The following is a 23,341-nucleotide window of genomic DNA, read 5'->3' as shown; positions in this document are numbered from 1 at the left end:
GCGCTCCCGGCTGTGCTGACCCGGCTGTGAATAAAGGGGCAGCAGAGAAGCAGCTTTTTAAAGCAGAGAAGAGTGTACGTGATTTTACACTCCCTCCTGACCAGCCTGGTCGGATTCATGAAAGAAGGAATCTTGCACATCTTGTAAAGCTCGTAGGACTCTGAGTTTTCTAGAATTTTCTTTGAATATTTGCTTACCTTATACCTTCGTGGCATTTTCTGCAGTCGGACTTAAGTCTTATCACCTCTATCAGTACAGTGCGCTTGGAATTCATGTTATGTGCACGTCTTGATGGAGTTCAACAGATGGCAGAGGATCAGTGGCACGTTACAGTACTAATACTAAAAAAAAAAAGTTTAAAAGTAGCGTGGCCAGTTTTCACAGAATGGAGATCAAAAGGCTCACGGGACCTGCAGCTTCAGCAGCATCTGTTTGCACTGACTTACGTAACACGAGGACTGAATATACACAGATGTTTGTTGTGATTTCAGCAACGATGCGGGTCCCCCATCACCGTGCCTCCCTGTCACTGTCATTTTGCGTATGACGATGCTCAATCTTAATATGAGCCTGTTTGTGTTTACACAATTCATTATCAGCACTGTCCTGTTGACCAAAATTTGTGACTATTTGGGACGAAGGAGGATTACAAAGCTTTCCAGACAACAGACAAAGAAGTTTTCAAATTTGTAAAGTTGATCAGTAACTCATTAAATCTAGTTAGCTCATCATCATTCATCCTGGCATTTACAGAAAACCTTTCATTTTTCTATTTGAGCATAGTTATGATGGAGACTTAATGTCCTTTTTTATACTCAAGACTCAAGTGTAGATGTGGTTTCAGCATGAGCTACACTGATTAGGCAGTGCGTTACGTGAGGGAATTACTAAAATCTGAAAACTGCGATAAGGAATCCAGTCTGATGACTGTGTGCAGTAATTTAAGCCTGTCCAGTTTAAAGCCTGTCAGTTAGCACAACGATAAACCCAAGGTAAGAGTTTGCATGACTAACAAACAGAAGTAAAGGTGTACAAAGAAAAATACCGAGGACTCTTTTCTAAAGTAGTTTTGGCTCCTCGGCCTCCTAAACTTGCGATTCCTCTCTGTCTGTTTGACAAACGTGACTCTGTCCATGACTTGTGGCAGCTCTGTAGCTAACGTCTCGATGCTGTTCTTGTTGTGTAAGGATTTAAAGGTACTTCAGAGGCTTCTTTTCCCAGTAGTCGCTCTGCACTTCCTTCCTTCGATTGCATGGGTGGTTGTGAGTGTCTTTGTGTTCAGATAAGCAAAGGACACATGGGTGTTGGTGTCCAGGGGCTCTATGTAGACCTAGGTAGTAATGAGCAGATCTGTGCTGAAGACTTTTGCATAAACTGCCACAATTAGTTAACTGCTCGGTGATGAGAAAAGCACGAGTAATGTTGATTTGTTAGTGAGGCGCTCTGAGAAGTCGAGGCAGTGACTGCAATACACAAGGCAATACAATATCCTCATGATAGGATAAAAGTGTTTGGAAAGTCAAGTCAGCTGCAGAGGTAACTGCCAAATACATCATTTTCTGAGTAATAAAGTACTTTTTCTACACTGATAGGTGCTACATACAACTTTCTGCTATTATATGTAGGTTTTCTGGCCTCCTTAATGTTGCTGTGTCGCTTCAAAGCACGGAGCCAGCTGGACGTTCCGGCTCCAGTTAATACTTCTGGACACTTAAAAACTTATTAGTTTTCTTGCCTTGAGGAAAAGTTTGACTCTCAGGTCTGTGTATAAAATATGGAGCTAGACAGCATAGCGCAGTGTACAGACTTGAAGGGGAAACAGCTGGGATGTCACCTCGTAGTCCTTGAGACTTTGCTTTGTGGTTCTTTAATCCTTCAGCAAACAGAAATGTGAAAAATGACATTCAGTGGTTGTACAGAAAGCCGTGTGAAACATGGGAGCCAACGTGTGTTTACTGTGCTCACAGCTGACATATAGAGTATATTATTTCATATTTATACGTGACCGCAAATGGTATGACCACAGTGAATTCAGCGCTGAGCAGCTTACTAACAAAACAGAGCAATGATAGAAGTTGGGTTTAGTCATCGATGTGCGTCTTTCAGCTTTGACTGCCAGATTCTTTTTTAACCTTATAATTATCAGTTAGCTACAGTGCTCTTTAGTTAATAATTAACCTTTTCCATGTCTGACGAATGAAAGGAAAACCCCACCTAAAGTGTCACCCTAAACAGACTGAGAGCTCTGTTTGCCACGGCTGGAAAATCTGCCATGTTTGTTCAGCAGCATTGATTTGGTGACTATAAAAGCCATAGCATTCGATTTATATCATACCATCAAACTATTCATTAGACCTTCCCGTATGAAAGCACGTGCATCGTGTTTCTCCGTTTCTTCTTCCTGCAGTCTGTCTGTGCACACAGCCCTTTTTGTTCTGAGTACACCATCAAATAATCACACTCCAAAACTAAACGAATTAAAACTACTAAATACTCCTTATAACTAGACGCATCTGTCATAAGCATGTGTTACATCCATTCTGATTTCTTCAACCCAGTTTTTCTCCCGGCAGGTACTTCCTATGGAAACTAGTAACGGTGGTGCTGATGCAGAAAGCGTGGCAGGACTCCTTCACCTGGCCCATGGTGATCTTCCTGTTCACCTGCTGCATTTATCCACTGGCGTCGAGCTGCGCTCACACCTTCAGCACCATGTCAGTGCGGGCACGCCACATCTGCTTCTTTTTTGACTATGGCTCTATCAGTTTCTACAGCCTGGGTAAGTGAAAAACAAAAGCTGTTCGAGGAAGATACACGATGGGTGAATTTGTACTTCTACTCGAAAGGGGCAGGGACGTCCACTGCACAGTAGTGGGTCCACTACATGTTCAGTGAAACCAATGTGGATTCCCTTTTCTAAAGTTCAGGCGCAGTCTAAACTTATGGTAGTTTTCTAGGTCAGATTTTAATGGAATTATGGAGTGCTGGAAGACTAGATTTTCATGCTTATGGTGTGCTCGGCTGCAGGCTCAGCGATCGTCTATTCAGCTTACATTTTCCCCGACAAGTGGGTGAACAGCTCCTTCCACCAGTCCTACATCACCATCACTGTGTTCAACACCGTCATCTGCACCATCCTAGCATGCTACTCCAGGTAAGCTGAAAAAATGACTTTTACATCCCTACTGCTGATGCTGTTTCTATCCTAGATTTATGCTTTTATTATGCAAGACGAGGTGTCTGTACTATGCAATTTAACATGCGAGCCTTCTTAACAGCAGATGGCTTCACTTTGTGCTTTTAACAAAATTTTCCAACTGAAAAAAACATTACGTCCCCAGCTCAAAATCAATTTTTAACTGATTCAAGCCAATCTAAAATCTAAAAGCTCATCTTATGCAAGATGAATAAAATATAAGTGCCTCACTGTGTATGAAAATGAAGGGGGGAAAAACAGGATAGAACCTCTCCATCGCATAAGAGTGCAGATACAATAAAACTAACAACAGTAAAGCTTTTTTTTGCGGGTGCATGGTGCAGAACTGAGCACAAACATGCTGCAGGTCCCTTTTAGCCTGTGTGACTGTGTGTTTGATCTAAACGTTTTTGCCCATTTAAAGCTCCAGCTGTGGGTGAAACTTTGAAATGGAAAGCTTTAGAGGAGTCCTCTGAGAAATTCAGTTAAGATCTAACATTTGCATCTTCTCATAATAACACACTAAATGCTTTTTCCTTTTCCCATGCTATACGTAACGCTGTATAGGCGAACATGCATGTTATCGTGTCGTCATTAGCACAGTAACACTTTCTAGGAAGCATACAGTTACGCAGTCAGTGTTTCAACTCCAGCTGAACTAATAAGAAGGAAAATATGTTTATAGCAGTTGGGAGAACCTGGTCCAGGACAACATTGTAATGTGACAACTAACAAATATTTGTCGTCTTTGTATCTCGAGGTTGTACTTGAGTACATGAGTCACGTAAATCTTGTCAAACAGCCTGAGCACCGTGTCTGGTAGAGCACAATGGTGGGCGTGGCTTACATCAAAATCTAGATCATTCTCAGCGACTGCAAATCAGAACTCTTGGAAAATGTGAAGCTTGCTTTGATCATAAGAGGCAAAACACAGTATTCACTTTTCCACGTTTTCCATTTACAGCAATAATCATATTTATTACCTTTATGTACTGGAAAATGTTGGCTTGGTCTAGCTAATGATTGTTCTTTCACTTATCTCTCCCACCGCTAAGGCTTGGCTTACCATTTCTACAGTATAATCACGACATCATTAAGAGGTAAACAAAACGTATTTGCTAACAATCTGCTCCTCCGTCTCGTTTATCGTCCTCTGAACTGTATTTTTCATTACATTGTCATTATTTAAATGCAAGGTGCCTACGTAAAACATGCGAGTCATCTATTTAAAGTATTGACAAGTCTTCGGACACACCACAGTAGGTGAATGGAATTTCGAAGGTGCAATTGAGCAACTTGCTTCTTAACACAACTGTTGTTATGTATCTGTAAATGGCGTGGTAAATGGCCTGTATTTGTATAGCGCTTTTCTAGTCCCTAAGGGCCCCAAAGCGCTTTACACAACCTGTCATCCACACATTCACACACTGGTGATGGCAAGCTACATTATAGCCACAGACACCCTGGGGCGCACTGACAGAGGCGAGACTGTAACTATACGGACCAGCCCTGAACGGTGACTGACTCCAAGCACAGTTTCAATTGGAGCAGGTTGGAGGAGCTGACACACAGGGCAGCTAAACGTGTTCTGTAACAGCCTGACTCACTGACTCAAAGTCAATCCTGGCTTCACGCAACAATAGGAAAGGAGCGTGCACTGCATTAACGTGCTGCTCAGAAAACATTTCATGGTCCACATGCTTCGTAAATTTAAATATATTTGCGTGTATTTATATTTTGAGTTGTTTAAAGAAAGATTTGTTTTATTATCATTTCTGGCTCATTCAAGCTGTTTTCAGCTGTAATTCCATTTTAATTTATGTTCTGTTTAAAAAATGTAGCAGGTTAATAATCAGTTCTTACATAATGTTTTCATTATCGATGATGATTCTGTTTCTGTTTCTGTAGAGCTTCCTCCACTGAAAATGCCTTTCTTTCTTTTTTTCCCCCTCCAGATTCCCTGAGTACCAGAGTCCAAAGTTTAGCAAATGTCTTAGAGTTGTAGCCTTTGCCTACCCTTACCTGTTTGACAACATTCCTCTGTTCTACCGGGTAAGGCACTTTAAACATCCACTTGCCTCACAAGACACACCTGAAACACTATAAAGCAAAATATGCGGTTAGTTCTAGAGAGGTAACCATACAATAGGTAACAGACTGAAAGCATGTGTATGTTTGTAATTTTCTGTGTGAGTATCATCTTCAAACTTCTTTGCTACACCAAAAAACACAGCATTTTTTAAGGGTTTTTGACCCTGGTGCTCAATGTTCCACTTCCATTTGTATAACTTAGCCATCAACGCTACCTCAGATTTAACTTTAAAGCTGTTGCTGCTTTAAATAAACAAAAATAACAATTATTTCCCTTACACAAGTTATGCAGAAGTTAATTTTATCATCACACTGCCTTTGAAAGTTTAGCCAGCAAACACTGACGCGAAACAACAGAAAAACGTTGGCAAATAGCATCAGTAGATGGCTACACAGAAGCTATATAGTACGGGGCTAATATTCCAATACATATTCAATATATTGCTGCATCCTTGGTATAATAATCTAAAATTATGTATGTTACAGGGTAAAATTCACAGCTACTACAGAAAAGGGCATAATAAACAGATAAAAATCACTAACCCCTGAAGAAAATATTTTATTATATCATAAAACAATAAACTCCTTTTATTGAAGGCGGTAACCTTCTATAAAATGACGTAACCCCTTCAGTGTATATCAAGAGGAGCCGAGTATTTTCTTTGAAAGACTTACAAAGCAGAAGCCAATTGCTCATGTTTGGAACCCACCTGAATACTTTACAACCAATTAGCTCCCTGTTTAGATACATGCGTTTAACATTTATGATGAAAACAATATCATAAATATCATAAATGTGAAAAAATACTCTTGTTTTTTTCTCAATCTGCGTTTATGACATGAAAGCAGCTCCACTGGCAGATGCAGAGAGTTTGACCCTCATTAAGAAATTTTGGGGTGTTAAAGTAAAAAACAGTCATCGGCTATTTAACCATTGAAGTTAAAAGCGATTGTGCTGTCGTGTTCGCAGGTGTTCCTGTGTAAAGGGGAGGGCTGTACAGATAACGCTACCAACATCCTCCACTACTACCACATCACCCTGGCTTTTCTCACTGCTTTTCTGTTTGCCACCCATTTACCCGAGCGCCTGGCACCCGGAAGCTTCGACTTCATAGGTAAACCAGATCTGACGAGCACTCTTTATAATTATTAGCATGTTTAGCTTTTTCGGCCTGTTTACTGATAGAGCGTTATCGCCGGTTCCTCTTAGCTGTACATAGAGTTTCACAAAAACCCCCAAAGTAAACCACTGTACACAACCTGCTCAGCACTGAAAGGAAGACAGACAAAGGAGACATTTACAAGCTACTGAAAGCAGAGATCCATGAAAGAACTTTAACTACTGTCTCTTTGTTGGCAAAGATTACGTTAAAAATGCTCTCTGCATCGCTGTATTGTGCTGCATTTCTTGTCTTTTCCTTCAGCATGAAATTTTTTTTAGCTTTTTTGAATGGTCAATGTACTATTTATTATAAGTCATTTGTTTTGGCTATTTTTTTGCAATAAGTCTGTGATTTTCACGTCTTTATGGTTTTTGTACTTCAAATAAAGTGAATTTTAATGCTAATTTCTGATCCTAAGGTGAGGTTAATAAGCATTCACCAACACTAAGGGGTAATTAATCAGTGACAAAAAGATCATAAAGAGTTCCAACGGAAAAACATCCATCAATTATAAACCAAACCAGCATTGAACAAATGTTTGACTAGTTTGACTTAAATCATTTTCCAGCACTGCACTTTATTAAGTGGATATTAAAAAGTATTCTCTCTGCTGTGCTACAACAATAATGCATAATCACCTCTGTTTTTTCACATATCCTGTGTTAATGTTGTGCTTCCAATGTGAATCATTTGCTCAGTGCTGAACGTTTGCAGTCTACCTCTTTCCTCTAACAAACACATATCAACTGCTCCCTCTGCAGGTCACAGCCATCAGCTTTTCCATGTGTGCGCCATCCTCGGCACCCACTTCCAGATGCAGGCCATGGAGCAGGACATGACGATACGCCGTTCCTGGCTCGTGGAAAACTCAATCCCCATCACATTTGCCAACTCAGTGGGTCCGGCGCTGCTTTGTGTGGTGTTGAATTTGGTTGTCATCTTCCTCTACAGCCTACCTCTCCTCTTGGGCCCAGTCTGCAAAGACAAGAAGTACAGTAGAGGACCAAAGAAAGACAAACTCTGCCCCCACAGCTGAACCTCCAGCTTCATTGGTCATGGTTTAAAGGGCTTTAACTCATCCAAATCATACACTTTATATGGTCCCAAGACTAAAGAAATTGCATTATGGGTAATATAAATGGTATAACATAGTGAAGGGTGCACCAGATGAGGAACTGACATGATGTTTAAATGAATCACGGTTGCATTTGGCCTTTAATTATCAATGAGATGCCTGCTGCTGTGCTGATAGGCTGAAAATATAGGTGCAAGGTACACAAACATAGCATGAAAATTAACAACGTGTTTGTTAAGTTTCATAATATGTAACGACTTTTAAATGTTTCTGAGGAAACCTGTTTCTACATGAAGCTACAAATGTAGCAGGTTAGCTACATTACGAGGCAGCGCATGTGTGTTTATCTTTTTGCTTCTCCGATTTCCACACTTGTGGTGTATGAAGAGACTGCAGGGAACAAAAACTATGTAAAATACTGTTTTTTCCCTTTCAATTGCAGGTTTTGATGCTGAACTGACAATGTGCCTTTTCATGTTTCTCATGACTGCCGTTAAGTTAAATGTGACATCAGTCAAATAATGCACATCAAACAAATGAAGCAGTTTTGTTCAGGGAGATCAGATGTTGTTTTTTTTTAGTTTAAACTTCAGCTTAATAGACTGACAGTGTGGTCACTGAGCACAGAGCTGATGTCCTCTGAGTCATTTATTTCCCTCAGAATGTCTGATGTTTCTGGTGTTACATTTTCCTGGATTACAAAACAGAGTATTTAAGAACAAAGTTATTTATTATGAGTTTTTCATATAAACTGTAAACTACGATTGTCTGTGTCCCTTTTATTTTAATTAGGAGCATCCTGTTGCATAATGCTGGCACATTAGTGTTTATCCTACAAGTATTTACATCCTATAACAGGGTGACCAGATCCCAATAAACTAAATGTGGGACAAACAGTTTGTTTGTCTGAGAGAAATATATGAGTATGAGTGTGAGACATGTGAGGCCTGGAGTGTCCAACCTAAAAGAATAAACAGATGTAAGCTATGCAGGTCAAATGTGAGGGCCAAATATAGTATTCGAATACATAGTATTCATATGGGCAGAGTCATGTGAGCAAAAGCAGGACAGCAACCTGCTTGCATCTACAAAAAATGGCCTGCTAACACTGATTGCAACTTGTGGTGACTAAATGGTTACCCAGATTGTGGATGTTTTAAAGTCACAACCACTTTTGATCCCAAGGTAATTGCACAGGTCGTCTGATAAGAGGCAACTTTTCTGCAAACACTTGTAGCCTGAGTTGGACTGGCTGGAATCACTCTCAGAGAGATTTTCAAAGGGTTGCCAACCACTGCTGTCTAATTTCGAAATGCAGACATGCCAACATGTCGCCAAGACTGCTGGCAATCATGGAAAATGACTCCCACCTTCTTCATAACACACTGGACAATATGAAGAGCAGTTTCAGCAACAGATTCCTTCAACCTTGCTGTCTGAGGGAACAACGCAGGAGTTTGTTCCTTCCTGCTGCTATCACTCTCTTTAGTTCATCCACTTGGGTCAGACCCACACATACTGAACCAGACTAAACATTGCTCACTGCACTCTGTCACTTTGTACTCCACAATGTATACTTGCACACCTGTACACTAATATCTTTAATATCACAGAAATATTAGTTAATAGTGTCCTTTTATATTCATGTATATAGTTATATTTATATCTCTATAAAGAGAAAATTCATTTTATGTGATTTGTTGTATGCATGCTGCTGTGACAATTCACAGTAGCATTCTTTTCTGGGATTAACAAAGTTTCTCTGATTCTGATCAGTCTGCACAACTCGAGGGGACTCGACTCAACTGCCTGTCAGTTGGTTGTTTTCTGGTTATATACCGACAGAACAGGACTGTTACTGAGCATAACCCATATGGAAAAGAGATATATAAATCTTATAAAGTTTGTATCTGTCTTGTGTGAAACTTGTATGAAAAGCATACGAGAGTGAAAACAGATATAAGATCCCTAGAAAAATTATATAAATGAAACTTGTATGTTTTGGATACTTAGTAAAATAATATATGAAAGTGGCCACTTTCCTGAGTAAATCATATAAGCCTTATATGATTCACTATATGAAGTAGGCCACATCTGATGCAAGTCTTTTATAAGTTTTTTCTATTTCTTTTCCATATGTGAGAGCTAAACGTGGATTTCTGTCTTTGTGCCCAATAACAGATAGGTGATTTCCAAGGACCCATTCAAACAGACTTATAGTAGACTGACTCCCTCTTATGGCAACATTTGGCAGGTTTCAGTGACAAGCTCATTTTATAACTTTATACAATGTAAAAATTATTTATCCATTAACTTTCTTATTGAATAAATGTATACTGCCAATGTTTAACTGGGAATGTTTGCAATAACACTGTGTAAACAACCATGGCAGACCCAGTGGCATTTTAACCATTCTTTATTAATACTGGATGGTTGCTGTTCACAATACACGTAGAGCTGCAGCTCTCCCGCTGCCCGCTCAACACCACCACAACAACAACGCCAACCACAGGACCCAGTACAATGTTTAATTCGGCGGGGCGTAATTGCGGATGCCGTGCAGGTGCGTCCGCCTCCTCTGCACGGCACCACAGGCCACGCCCCACCACACACTGTATCATGGAGTGTATCGTGGTAATTCCCACCTGTACTATTTGGTCACTCCATATCATGATCCTCTCCTGTGTGAAACTGAAAACAATGATAACTTGGGAAAAGCACTGGAAACTGACTTTCACTGACTTCACACACTTATAAGCACTTTTCCAGTCTTGTTGCATTTCACATGTGGTAACTTCCATGATATTCATATTTATTTTGGTCAGAAAATGACATGTTATCCTGCAAATGACCCATGAAGAAAGCCTTTCTGCTTTCTTCACAGCCGTTAAAGGCCAAATTTTAGAAAAGTGTCTGCCATGTACTGCTAATTTTTGTATACTACAGCCAATCAAAATAAGAGACTTTGACTCAGAGGGTGGAATGAGGGGACCAAAATGCTGTGCTGTCCCACAAAATTGTAACATCTGGTCACCCTTATAATGCCAGTACCCGAAAGGAGTTTGCATCGTGTCAACATTTTTCCATAATAAAGAGACCCAGTGAGGCCTACTACAATATAAATGCAACCTTTATCTACCGTTTGTGTAATTCTTCAACCAAATAAACAGATTGCACTAAAATAGGGGGGGCATTGGGTATAAAATGTAACAGAATACAGGAGATCAGGCAGGTGTCTGACGCTTAGACGACTCACTGAAGTGTTGGAAAAAATAAACTGTCGAACTAATTAATTGCAGATTAATTAGAAAAACGAGTTATTTCCCCAAATAGTCACTCTAATATATTGTCACCCAAGTCCCCCTTCTTTAACGTCTCAGGTGTAATTTAATTAAGGTTAATTACTAGTTTCAAAGTTCAGAAATAAAACAGAAGTTAAATGTTACGACATTGCTCTAAAAAATAGGAATGAAGAGGAAAGTCATGCTAAACTTGTGAAAATACAGCTTACCAGATTTTCGGACCTGCCTGTTTGATCCAGAGCTAGTAACGGAGTTAGGAGGGGGAGAGGATGGAGGCGGGACTTCCGCTGCAGAGTATTGAGATTGGCTGGAAGTTCAGATTTTCGGAAGAACGTTTACAAGAGGGAAATTTTCAAATCGAGAAGAGGCGCTCGTGAGAACAGCGGAGAGGGTGTTCACAAAACAAACAATGCAAAGACCGGGGTCAGTATTATCATCGTTTACACGTCTAACAGTGAACAGGTAGCACATTATAAATGAGAGACGTATTAAAAGGAAGTTAGTTTACGGTTGTTCTCTGAAAAGGGAGCTTTGAGATTATCGCCGCGTAATTAAAACCGTCTGGTAACTGCTCAACTGGCTTCCAAGCTCAGATTCAACTCCTCGGCTGTTTCTGACAGTGTTTGCTACACTTTTTTTAAACCTAAAGGGTAGCGTGACTTCGGTTTGCTTAACGTTCAAAATATAATATCGAGTAAGAAATAAAATTACGTTACCGTGGTTAGCGAGTTAGAAGCTAACTTGGCTAGCTAGTTAGCGTAATTCATAAGAAGACTCCATTCATCATACACGTCAGACCCTCACTGACAGTTTTTTTTCCTTCCGCCTACCTACCCCTGTCTAACTGTGTAGTTTGGCACTTTAAGCACACGTCTGTTTCTACATAATACCGCACAAGACACACACGTTAAGATAGGTCGGTTATTCCGTAACTAAATAATGTGTTTGGTGTTGATGGTGTTGTACTGACACTTCCAGCAAAGGGAAGACTCCTCGGAGGCCTGGGCCAAAGAAGGCGTCCAACACAGAGAGAGATCCTGTGGGAGTAAGTGAACTTATTTACTCATTATTCATGAAACTAAAGTATAATTAATGGAGAAGCCATTACTGTCAAATCCTCTTTTTTTGTAGTTTAGTGCTTCGTGTAAACACAGACAAGACAAGGTGATCGATGTAGTTCTTTACAGCTGCCAGTGCTTGTGACAGATAATTGCTGTTTTTCAAACAAAAATGAGAAAAAGGTGACTTATTTCAACCTTTTTGAGCCCTTTGTTATGACCATGCCAGTTAACTGTTGAGATTTGTTGTCTTGCTTATTGTATTTGTTAGTAAACTGAATATTTGGATTTGTACTGTTAACTGAGCAAAATGGCAAACTGGATTGTTACTTGGACTTGAGTTAGAAAAGTTTGACACATTTTCCCAGTGTTCTGGGGTTTCAGAAACTAAACAGTTAATCATGTGACTGATTGACTTAAAATCTTCTAGTCTAAAGAATTGTTAGTTACAGTCCTGTTGAATAATTTTGTCCGTTTTAAGCTCACAGACAGACTTCAAATCCATATATGTCCGTGAATTACCCTCCATCATGGTGGAGGGCTTTGTGTGTTCCAGTGATCACAGGGGTTATGTTTTGTTTCTAGTAGGGTCTCCAGACAAATTGGTCATGCGTGGGCGCCAAACAAAGAGCTTTTATAAAAACAACATTTATTGTAGGTGTACTGCCGTATACGGCCCCTTGGATCAGAGGATGAGGAATGCTGTGTTGAGATGATCAGCAGCACCACCATTCAGCTGCATGCTCCTGATGGTCTTAAAGCTAACCGAAATGGGGAATACAAGGAGGTAAGTGTGTTTTATAAAAATGTAAAACAAGCTGGCCACTCATACTTGATTAGTATCCCCCCCCTTTCATGAGCTCAGTTTATCGCTGTTAAACTGTGCTGAAAATCACAAAACAATACTGAACCCAGCAAATACCTGAAAGCGGCTACCAAAGAATTTTTTCGACAGCGATTTCATAAATTATAGTAACTGCTATTATTGTCTCTATTCTTCTTAATACCATTGATGTATGTTCTTGTTTGTTTACCCTTCAGACACAGTACTCCTTTAAGAAAGTATTCGGTATTAACACCACTCAGTTGGAGTTGTTTGAGGATGTTGCCAAGCCACTGGTAGAGGATCTAATTCACTGTAAAAATGGTAAGTCACTTGACATGTGTAATGTGTACTTTGAAGACTTGCCAAAAGATTACTGCTAGTTTGCCGTGCTGGTTCTCTGTGTGAGTCTCTGTGAGAGTTGCTTTACTGTGATGTTGCAATATCCTACCTACCTTCACCACAGGTCTGTTGTTTACGTATGGTGTTACTGGAAGTGGTAAGACCTTCACTATGACTGGCTCACCTGGAGAAGGTGGTCTTCTCCCCCGTTCTCTAGACATGATCTTCAACAGCATTGGACCCTTTCAGGCTAAAAGATTTGTAAGACTGAACAGTTTTGTTTTTGTTTTGTTTTTTTGCAGAGTGAGGCATTTACTGAAATTACCGAATATTTGTTTTAAACCTCTTCAGGTGTTCAAACCAGATGATAAAAATGGCATGGAGATCCAGAGTCAAGTTGATGCTCTCCTCGAGAGGCAGAAGCGAGACAGTCAGCAGGCAGTGCCCAAAACGCCATCTTCTAGGTAGCTAAGGAGTCATTTTAGTCCACTCTTCACTTTATACTTTCATGGTGGTCACGAGCACTGTTGACATTTGAGTTTAAAGTTTGCATTTCATTGTTAGGTTACTTTTTACTTTCTCTTCTTTCTTTTTTTTTTAGGCAGAAGCCTGACCCTGAATTTGCAGATATGATCAGCCCAGATGAGGCCTGTAAATCGGCGAATGTGGATGAAGACGGTTGTTACGGTGTGTTTGTTTCCTACATTGAGATCTACAACAACTACATCTACGATCTCCTTGAAGATGCTCCGTATGACCCGATCAGACCAAAGTAAGAGATTAGAAATCAACATATGCTTTTGAAACATAACGTCTTGTTAAAAAGCTCTGTGTACAAAGCTACCCGACAGCACCCATACTTGTGGTGCACATGAAGATAGCAGTGTTGAAACTGAGAAAGTATAAAATGATACCATGTTTTTTTTATTTTATTTTTTATTTTTTTTGTGCTTCGTAGGTCTTTACTGACAAATTGTACTTGTAAAAACCCTGTTTTTTGTTAGGTGGCTCGGTGGAAGCACGCCTGTGCGGAGCAATGAGTATGTGTATGTGGCCAGTAAAATTGCATTACACAGTACTGTTTTTCATAGGCATAACTTGGCTGTAGCTGATAAGTTGTTTAAGTAATCAGTGCATTCCCTTCCCATTAATCCAGTCGTCTGTTTGTAGCATAGGTGTAGCTTACTGTTTTGTTTTTTTGTTTGTCTTTGTTTTTTTTCTCCCGCCGTTGTAGTTAATTGGCTCTCTGTCAACGTAGAGGAAACAGTGTCTTTAAACATTTCAAGCTGCTTTTGTGCAAATGCTGTGTGCATGTGTCTGTACCCCTAAATGAATGTGTATGTCTTCCTAGATTGCTTTTTTTTTTTTTTTTTTTAATTTAAATTTAAATAATGGCGCTAACAATTATTTGGCATCTGGCTTTTGCTGCTTTGCTTACTATACCAACATGTAATTGCGTTACCTCACTGGTGTTTGCTTAGAAATATTTTGAATTTGTTGTAGACCACCTCAATCTAAGATTCTACGAGAAGATCAGAATCATAACATGTATGTGGCTGGCTGCACAGAGGTGGAGGTAAAATCAACAGAGGAAGCTTTTGAAGTCTTCTGGAAGGGTGAGTAGAAGTCAGAACTTGAATGTGTTGAAACATTTTAAACGGTATTGTGTCTGTTTGTTTTTTCTTATGATGGAAATCAGTAAAATATTTAAATCAAACTGTTCTTATGAGTTTGAAAAGAGTACAGATGCTGAGTAAAATGTAAAAAACAATAAAGTAAGTGGTACTAGAAACAACCAGCTGGAGGAAGATTTTGCAACTAATTATGATATTTGGCTGCAAAAGTAAAGATGGGCTGAATATCATTATCATCAGTACCTGATATCATCAAAAGATTCAGAATCTCTGTGCGCAGGGTATAGGGCCGAAAATCAGTATTGGATGACCATGACTTCTGGGCCGCTACAAGGCACTGGATTTAAAATGGGCATTATTATGTGGTTAAAATCCCTGCAGAGGCTCAGAACAACTTTTCACTGCCATCTACAGATCCAGTTTAAAGCCCTATCATGCAAAGAAGCAGCCATATTTGAACATAATCCAGAAATGCTGTCATCTTTTTTTGGGCGGGCCAAAGCTAATTAAAAGAATGGAATGAGGCAAAGTGGAAAACTCATCAGATAAATTGAAATCTGAATTTTTTTTTTTGTAAAATATAAGCTTTAAAAGAGTTTCTATATTGCATGTAAATGGAGAGCAGTGACTTAGATTTTACAATGTTTGTGCCATGCTGGGATTGCTGATGTACAGCAGAACAATTTTGAGCTTCCTGCAGACATCCTCCTGACTACCAGCAATGCAAATTTGTCCTCTGTAGAGGACCTTTCTAAACCTGAATATCTCCCATCCACTGCATACTACAGAATTACCTCCTTTTGGAATCTACAGAGGGCATTTAGGGTTTTCCAATGATACCAAATGTAAAGGGGTGGGCCTTTGGGAACTTTAGTTTTTTAATCAAGGAACATGGCGGCCATCGCTGCAAGCACATTTTATGGGGAGAACAAAAGTAAGTGCATAAAACTTTTCATTGAGCAATTTTTGGCTATAAATGTTAGCATATTTTAGATGAGGCTCTTAATAACACATTAAAACATAGTATGCTTAATTCTAACCTTTTTAGTATAGTATTGAAGTGTTTAAAAAATGTCCTCCGTAGTGGACATTTGTAGTCATTTCTTCCATTTTGTTCTGTTTTTTTTTTTTTTTTTTTTAATGACCAGAAAATGAGTCCTTTTTAGAAGCAGAAATAAATTTATTGCAGTTTGTTGAGGGAAACTCAGATCTTGAGTTGTCTGACGAAGAAGATCATAGGGAATAAGCCCTTCAAGCAGAAAGAAAGGGGAGCATCAGAGACGGTACTCAGACGAAGTCCTCCTGAACTTGCAGTTCTGTACTTTCTTGATCTGGCAATCACCAACTCATGGCTTCAGTATAGCAGTGACTTGCAGGTTTGGGTGAAAAAACCACTAAAATTCCCTGACTTCAAACTGCTCCTTGGTGAAGAGTTGAAGCAAATGTTTGCCATAAAAGTTCAGTTTTACATGCTTGGCCTTCCTATGTCCTCTGCAGTGGACATGTGATATCTAAAAAAGAAAACCCTTTTTTTCCCCCAAAAAATTATTTCTGTCTTTCTGATTACCTTACAAACATTGGGGGATTAAAAAAAAAAAAAAAAAATTTGATTGGACAACTTTTTTTTCCCCCCTGGTAGTCAGGAGGATATGGCAGCATTTATAATAAGTGATAAATCAAATTAACGCAAATAAATGGAAATTGTAGTAAATTAAAGTTGTTACTGCTGGTTTTTGAGCTCACAGATTGTGTTAATGATCTCCTCTCTGTCCAGGTCAAAAGAAAAGGAGGATAGCCAACACTCAGCTCAACCGTGAATCCAGCCGCTCCCACAGTGTCTTCACAATAAAACTGGCCCAGGCACCGCTAGATGCTGATGGGGACCACATACTACAGGTGACGCGCAGCCCTTATTTAAACATGTTTACATATGTCAGTGATATCGGTATCTTCAATTATACCTTTTTATTCAAAGAAAGACCGATGTTTTTGTTTTTTATAATGCTTGGTGATGCTGACACAATGTCACTGAACAACAGGACAAAAACCAGGTGAATGTGAGCCAGCTGTGTCTGGTTGACCTGGCCGGCAGTGAGCGCACTAACAGGACCAGAGCAGAGGGAAGCCGTCTCCGTGAAGCGGGTTTGTCTGTTGTTTGTGTTTTTGTTTTTTTTGTTGTTGTTGTTGTTGTTGTTGTTGTTTTCAGCTTTTCTAATGTTAACCACATTCTGAAAGTTTCTTTATGTAGAAATCACTTTTCTTAGGAGACCAAGCATTTTTAGTGATGTCTCATTTGCAGGAAATATTAACCAGTCCCTGATGACGCTGCGCACATGTATTGAAGTCCTGCGTGAAAATCAGATGTGTGGAACTAATAAGGTTCATGTTTTATCATTTTCCCACCTCCTTGATCTCTGTTTTTAACATTTGTTGTTGTTTGTTTTTTTTGTTTTTCATTCATTGCAGTTTCAGAGCTGTTGTTTTCTTTCAGATGGTGCCATACAGAGACTCCAAAGTTACCCATCTATTTAAAAACTACTTTGATGGGGAGGGAAAAGTCAGGATGATTGTTTGTGTCAACCCAAATGCTGATGACTATGAAGAAACTGTGGTAAGACATTTTCTTTTCGTGTGGTAGAATGGCCTGCATGAGCAAACTTTTCTTTTGCAGCCTTGCTGGATGCTTTATGAAATAATGTGTGTACTTTATTGATCCCCGTGGGGAAATTCCTCTCTGCATTTAAACCATTCACTCAGTAAAGCAGTGGGCAGCCATTGGGCACCCGGGGAGCAGTGTGTAGTGACGGTACCTTGCTCAGGGGTACCTCAGGGTAGCCGTTCAGTGGATTCGAACCCCCGACCTTCCGATCATGGGGCCACCACTCCACCTACTGAGCTGTCCCTGCCAAGTAGACTATTTCTAAAGAGTCCTCCATATTGTGTGTTGCAGTTGGTGATGCGCTTTGCAGAAATGACCCAAGAGGTAGAAGTGGCACGGCCGGTTGACCGTCCAATATGTGGCCTTGCTCCTGGACGCAGGCACAGAAACCAGGCTTTCAGAGACGAGCTCTCACGTCGTCTGGAAGAACGAGGAGGGCCCAGCAATGCTGGTAGATCACCTTCAAGTCTCTGCTGCTTGCTCATTGTGCTGTTATTATGCTGCATTCATACATTTAAACTTAAAGCAATCGGAGATGTTTTATTTTTTGTATGTTACTCAGTTTAAACAATCTTTACCATATCTGATTCTCATAGTAGATGACAGAGTTCTGATGACTCAGCTTATAGAAAGCCTTCCAGATTTACCTACTTGCGAGCTGGTCGACCCAGCTGATGACCAGACGCTGCCCCGCATGATTGAGGTCCTGGAAAGGAGGCATCAAATCCGACAGATGATGACAGAACAATTCAATAAAACTGGTACAGGCCATTTGTCTCCATCACGCAAAGTTTGGAATTCCAGGATTAGGCTGTTAGAGCAGATTTATTCGGTACAGCAGTGATGCATCAGTCTGAGTGTTTTCAGTATCTAAATCTTTTTTCTGTAATATGGATTGTGTTTTTGTTTTCACAAACAAGTAACATTTCTATTTAAAAATAAATATAAATCTACATCTGTTAATATCCGTGTGCTTCTTCCTACAGCTAATACAGTGAAATCCATGCTGCAGCAGTTTGACAGCCAGCTCAGTGCAAAGGATTACTTCCTTCACGATCAACAGAGCAAACTGAATGAAAAAGACAAAGTCATTCTCAGTCAGAAGACGGAGATAGAACGACTGGAGAAAAAGTCCAAAACGTTGGAGTATAAGGTGCTGTCTTCTTTCTACAACTGACACAAAACACATGTTCTTGGAAATGTGCATTCAGTTAATTTTCTTTTAAATAATGGCCTGCATTTAACTGTTTGTGTACGCTGCTCGTCTTCAGATCGATATCCTGCAGAAGACGACGGACATGTACGAGCAGGACAAACGTGCACTTCAGCAGGAGCTGGAGACCCGGGAGCACAGGCTACAGAGCGAGCTGTCAGAGAGGAAGCGCATGGAGCAGCGCATGCAGGGCGCGGTGACGGACACCAGACTCAAGTGGGAGAAGGAGTGTGTAAGTGGAGTTGTTCACTGTTTTGAGCCATTAGGATATCAGGTATTGTAAATTATTTTTCTGCAATCAAACGTTAATTTGCACAATTATAAGTTATATTTTACAATTGCATTTCAAATATGCATTGAGAGCCCTACTGTTTGGAAACATTTGTATGGGTACACACGGAGATTAACCCACATAATCTACCAAAACATGAACAGTGCAATGTAATTATACTAAACTCCACTTTGTAATGTCCCTCAGATCGTTCATGTAAGTTTGTAATTCCAATTGTTAGATATGACACGATCAAATAAGACTTTAAATATTTTCTTGTCCATGGTTTCTGATTAGGAGAGACGGGTGAACGCAAAGCAGCTGGAGATGCAGAACAAGCTGTGGGTAAAGGATGAGAAGCTGAAGCAGCTGAAGGCCATAGTGACGGAGAGCAGCAGCGGTGGCAGCGCTCCCACTGAGCGTCCAGAGAAGCCCGAGAGGCCCTCAAGGGAGAGAGATCGAAACATCCAACAGAAGAGGTCTCCCTCTCCATCACCACTTCCTGTGAGTTATTTGCTGATGCTGCATGTTTCGCCAATGTGCACCTAATCATTCTGTCAACCCGATTGAATCAGCATGTTTCTAATCATTGTGAAAATCATGAGCAGGAATCCTGACATGTATACGCTTACTGGTTACATCACTTTGTTTTCTACTTTGTCTGTTGCTCTGTTGTGAATTTGTGTTAATCTGGAGCACCTAACATCCACAATACCTCATCCCTTTCAGGATTTCAGCCAAACTCCTTCCCACCAAAATAAAGCCAGAGTTAGGGTGTTTCAGGACCCCACCTCCACACCATCCTCCTCTGACTATTCTTCAGTAGCCTCCAGCATCTCTAGGTGGGAGCAGAGGTTCCCTGTAGATTCAGGCAGCCAGAATAGGTTCACCGGGACTCCCCAATGCAGGAGCCGGACTCCGGCCACATGCCACAGCACCAGCAGTGTTGGTCACAGGAGAGGCCAGCGCAGGGCCCCAGGCACTGAGGTCCCTGCCACCACTCTTGTCTATGGACTAGACCTAGAGGCAGGCACAAGGGTCAGTGTGTGCTAGAACCTAGATGTTCATCTCTGTGAGCCTGTAGTTTAAGCTTCGCCTTGGTGTAGAACTGCATCTGTGATTCCAACAGCTGTCGCCTTGTTTAGAAATACATTGAGTAGCAGCATCAGTGTAGACTGGTGTGTCTCCTGTCCTTGCTCTTAGGCAGACTGATCTGTCATGCTTGGAAATCTTCTTGGCTTGCATCTTAAGGCTCATGAGTATTTACATCATGTTTGTAGATCTTTCTTTTTCTGGATGCAAACTGCTCTCTAGAAATGCTTTTTTTTTTTTTTTTTTTCTTGTACTCCAGTAGCAAAATGGCATAAACATGGTATTGAAATGAACAGAAACATCTTTGTTCAAAAAAACCCCCAAAAAACACTGAGTATTAATAGTCTAGGGTCTAGGCCGTTGACAACGGTCCTCCGGAGTTCTCGGTCCTGAGCCTTATAGCAGCACCAGTGTTGCTAATTTTCAAATTAATGCTGAAATTTGCTCAATAAAACTGGATGATAATAAGTCGGCCAACGTGGGTGGGGAAAAGATTGGCTTTTGTAATGGGTGTCTGCATTACAAGATATGCTACCTTTGTGCTTCTTTGCATGCATTGTCATTAATTTCTTAATTCTTTAGAGTGCTATCACTTAATCGAAGGGAATTTTCACACCTATAGTTTGTTTACTCTGGTCTGAATCAGTTAATGACTTTGTAACTTTAAGCTTTCCCCTTTTGATTTGGTTCGCAAGTGGACTTCAAGCAAACCAAAATGCGTCACTACAGACCACGCGAGAACGTTCAGTCTGCTAATTGGCCAGATGTGTCTGGGGCGGGAGCAACAAAAGTAGATGCAGGAAGTTGCTGGGTTTTGAACTCTTGGAGAACACAGAATTTGCATTCATTTCACAGCTAGTTGCTGACCCGTACAGATCTTTACACATCTCTATGGGCGATCGTGGCTCAAGAGTTGGGAGTTCGCCTTGTAATCGGAAGGTTGCCAGTTCGAGCCCCAGCTTGGACAGTCTCGGTCGTTGTGTCCTTGGGCAAGACACTTCACCTGTTGCCTACTGGTGGTGGTCAGAGGGCCCGGTGGCGCCAGTGTCCGGCAGCCTCGCCTCTGTCAGTGCGCCCCAGGGTGGCTGTGGCTACAATGTAGCTGCCATCACCAGTGTGTGAATGGGTGGATGACTGGATATGTAAAGCGCTTTGGGGTCCTTAGGGACTAGTAAAGCGCTATATAAATACAGGCCATTTACCAGGCCATTTAGTACCCTGCCACATTCCAGAATACAAAACACACATGGCTTTTTTTTCCTTGTAAGTAGCTCAAACATGTAAGATGCACCTGCTAGTTTGTTTGGATTGAGGTCGGGTCACATTCAAACCCCTTAGTTCATCTGCATTGGTCTGCACCTGAGTGTGATTACTGTGTTCACACCTGCACAAGTGAACCGCACCTGCACAAGTGAACCGCACCAAGGGGGAAACGAACCAGAGTTCAATATAAACTGACAAAACACTGCAGGTGTGAAAACACCCTTTGACAATGTGTATTGCTGGAAGACAGTTAAACTTTTAAATAAACTATTAAACTTTGATTAGAAATTTCCAGAAATAAAGTTTATAATGCATCAACTTCCTGTGACTTCCAGTAATACATTTATTTTCCTAACAAGCTAACACCTTCTAGCGTTTCACCTTCCCTACTAACCTCGACATAGTTTGATTGGAGTCACATGTGAATAACTTCCTGGTTTGTCTTTCTCACATTGGGATCACCAGAAGGCTCTTCCAGTTCATCCAAAACACAGGCGTTCACACTCTGCCGGTGGGGAGAAATGGGTAGACCACAAACCACCTTCTAATTTGGAGTTAGACACTGTCATGCAGCCAATCATACCCAATGCAATCAAGGTGTCCACCCCAAGTGAGAAGGCTCTGTCTAAATGCCACAAGTATGTGCTTAGACATCAAGAGCTTGCCTCTGACGGGGAGATCGAAACCAAACTGATTAAGGTAAAATCAAAAAATGTGACTAATTTTTGGTGTTTGATTTTGATCATTTTAGATGTTGCATGAATTTCACTTGATTACAGTGTTTTAGTGGGATGCTCCTTCCTATTTACTTACAGATTTAATTCTGATAACACTTTCCTCCTCTTTCCTTTTTTTTTTTTCCTTCCTTCTTTTTTTTTTTTTTTTTTTGTTCTTGTTGTTTAAACCTCACCAGGGTGATGTGTTTAAGACCAGAAGTGGCGGACAAGCTGTGCAATTTACAGACATTGAGACGCTCAAACAAGTGTGCCCGTTAGCACCAAGGTACAGTATTATGTACAGAAATGTGATATATTTCTGTGTGCACAGAGAAATATGACTATAATACCAAAACATAGCACTTATTAATGCTAATCAAATACAAGTTATTAAATGTTCCCAAATAGAGACTGGGAAAGGTTTGAATCCTTACTTTATAAGAGAACTGACTTAAAAACAACGCTCTTTGTTTCAGTCGCAAAAGGCGATCAGGATCTGCAGAAGGACCAGCTGAAGGGGAGGACATAGAAAACAGGGTAAGCTCTTAAAAAGCGTAAATACAACCACGAGCAAAACTTTACCTATGCTTTCTAATCCCTGTTCAAACTTTCCCTCCCTAGGCTCCAGCGGCTAGCACAAATTCATCCCATGGGTATCAAAAGTAAGCACAAAGCATGTGTTTGTTTTATGTACTTTAGATTTTGGTTTTCAGTTCAAACTAAACTCTGTTCTTGGTTGTCTTTGTTTTCTTTCTTCCAGACGCAGAAAGCCTTAAATTGCCCTCAAAATTTTCATCTTGCTTTTAACATACAAGAATGGGTAATTGTGAGGAAATTGAAGGGAAACTATGCATCTTTTGGATACCAAGTTGGGTCTTTTGTTTGTTTTGTTTTTTTTGTTTTTTAATTCTATCAAATCATATTAGGAATTATTCTGGTGGAATTATCATTTTTTTTTCAGAACAAGAGCAATATTTAAGTTGTAATTGCTGTATTTGTGTTACTTTTTGAATTCTGGAAATATTTCTCCTTAAAAACATGAACAAACTTATAAACACTCTATAAATGGAACTTTTTATGCTTTTGAATGCTTTGTACTATCCAAAGACGACCACATGCCTCTATAGACCGTTGTGCTTCTTTTTTTTTTCTTTTTTTTCTCCTATGTCATTGTTTTTCTTTTCAAAGGTCATTGATTGATCGAATGCCAGACTAAGCATAATGCTGATTATTAAAAAAACAAATTTTAGAATATACTGTGTAGAATTGAAACTGTAAATATTACACTATTATGTAGGTTTTGAACTCGATCCCTGGCCTCCATGTAAATAGGTGTCATGCAACTTTTTACTTTGGCTTATTGAAACATCTCCTAAGACATGTAGCACACTGCTCTTTCTGGTGGCATTAAATTTATTCAAACACCAACATCAAGCCTCATTA

The 23,341-nt window shown here is 40.2% G+C and overlaps 2 protein-coding genes and 1 long non-coding RNA gene across 12 annotated transcripts in view; 2 read left to right on the top strand and 1 right to left on the bottom strand.

Moving 5' to 3' along the window:
- Positions 1-8,681, top strand: part of LOC147339328 (membrane progestin receptor gamma-B-like) — a 9,408-nt gene extending 727 nt beyond the window's left edge. Inside the window, exons 3-8 of one of the 2 annotated variants that reach the window (XM_086292769.1) lie at positions 2,574-2,779; positions 3,028-3,154; positions 4,252-4,296; positions 5,152-5,248; positions 6,258-6,402; positions 7,212-8,681. In XM_086292769.1, the coding sequence (XP_086148895.1) occupies positions 2,574-2,779; positions 3,028-3,154; positions 4,252-4,296; positions 5,152-5,248; positions 6,258-6,402; positions 7,212-7,486 (895 nt within the window). In that variant the 3' untranslated portion in view covers positions 7,487-8,681. The remainder of the gene's footprint in view (positions 1-2,573; positions 2,780-3,027; positions 3,155-4,251; positions 4,297-5,151; positions 5,249-6,257; positions 6,403-7,211) is intronic. The other variant, XM_086292776.1, reaches the window with a different exon arrangement.
- The window catches only part of LOC147339327 (uncharacterized), a 21,756-nt gene extending 10,297 nt beyond the window's left edge, over positions 1-11,459 (bottom strand). For all 3 annotated transcript variants that reach the window (XR_015129119.1, XR_015129121.1, XR_015129120.1), the window contains exons 1-3: positions 11,037-11,459; positions 7,170-7,425; positions 5,219-5,296 (exon numbers count right to left, since the gene is read on the bottom strand). This is a non-coding gene — a long non-coding RNA (uncharacterized LOC147339327). The remainder of the gene's footprint in view (positions 1-5,218; positions 5,297-7,169; positions 7,426-11,036) is intronic.
- Positions 11,142-23,341, top strand: LOC147339326 (kinesin-like protein KIF23). Of its 7 annotated transcripts, none has more exons than XM_086292718.1 (23): positions 11,142-11,250; positions 11,806-11,872; positions 12,544-12,672; positions 12,927-13,032; positions 13,175-13,311; positions 13,402-13,514; positions 13,652-13,822; positions 14,554-14,666; positions 16,459-16,580; positions 16,724-16,826; positions 16,984-17,063; positions 17,176-17,295; positions 17,635-17,794; positions 17,943-18,104; positions 18,330-18,496; positions 18,615-18,788; positions 19,125-19,331; positions 19,557-19,865; positions 21,648-21,881; positions 22,096-22,184; positions 22,375-22,435; positions 22,520-22,560; positions 22,659-23,341. In XM_086292718.1, the coding sequence occupies exons 1-23, from the start codon at positions 11,237-11,239 to the stop codon at positions 22,672-22,674; spliced, it is 2,895 nt and encodes a 964-aa protein (XP_086148844.1). In that variant the 5' UTR covers positions 11,142-11,236; the 3' UTR covers positions 22,675-23,341. The 7 variants fall into 7 exon arrangements, with proteins under 7 accessions (XP_086148844.1, XP_086148872.1, XP_086148834.1 ...); XM_086292708.1 differs by having other exon boundaries at positions 11,143-11,250; positions 17,940-18,104; positions 21,651-21,881; positions 22,659-23,340; XM_086292699.1 differs by having other exon boundaries at positions 11,143-11,250; positions 17,940-18,104; positions 22,659-23,340.

The sequence above is a fragment of the Aulonocara sp. 'chitande type north' Nkhata Bay genome, linkage group LG1, assembly GCF_057382095.1.
Source record: "Aulonocara sp. 'chitande type north' Nkhata Bay isolate Kocher_YH1m ecotype deep benthic linkage group LG1, A_spYH_male_GT1.1, whole genome shotgun sequence".
In the NCBI taxonomy this organism is placed as follows: Eukaryota; Metazoa; Chordata; class Actinopteri; order Cichliformes; family Cichlidae; genus Aulonocara; species Aulonocara sp. 'chitande type north' Nkhata Bay.
Note: the sequence above shows the minus strand (reverse complement) of the source record. Positions and strands in the feature narration are given on the sequence as shown.

Excerpts from the sequence above, each read along its gene's own strand:
- LOC147339326 (XM_086292699.1), top strand. Across the intron at positions 17,296-17,634 it reads ATGACTATGAAGAAACTGTG|TTGGTGATGCGCTTTGCAGA; the intron begins GTAAGACATTTT and ends TGTGTGTTGCAG. Across the intron at positions 18,789-19,124 it reads TCAAGTGGGAGAAGGAGTGT|GAGAGACGGGTGAACGCAAA; the intron begins GTAAGTGGAGTT and ends GTTTCTGATTAG.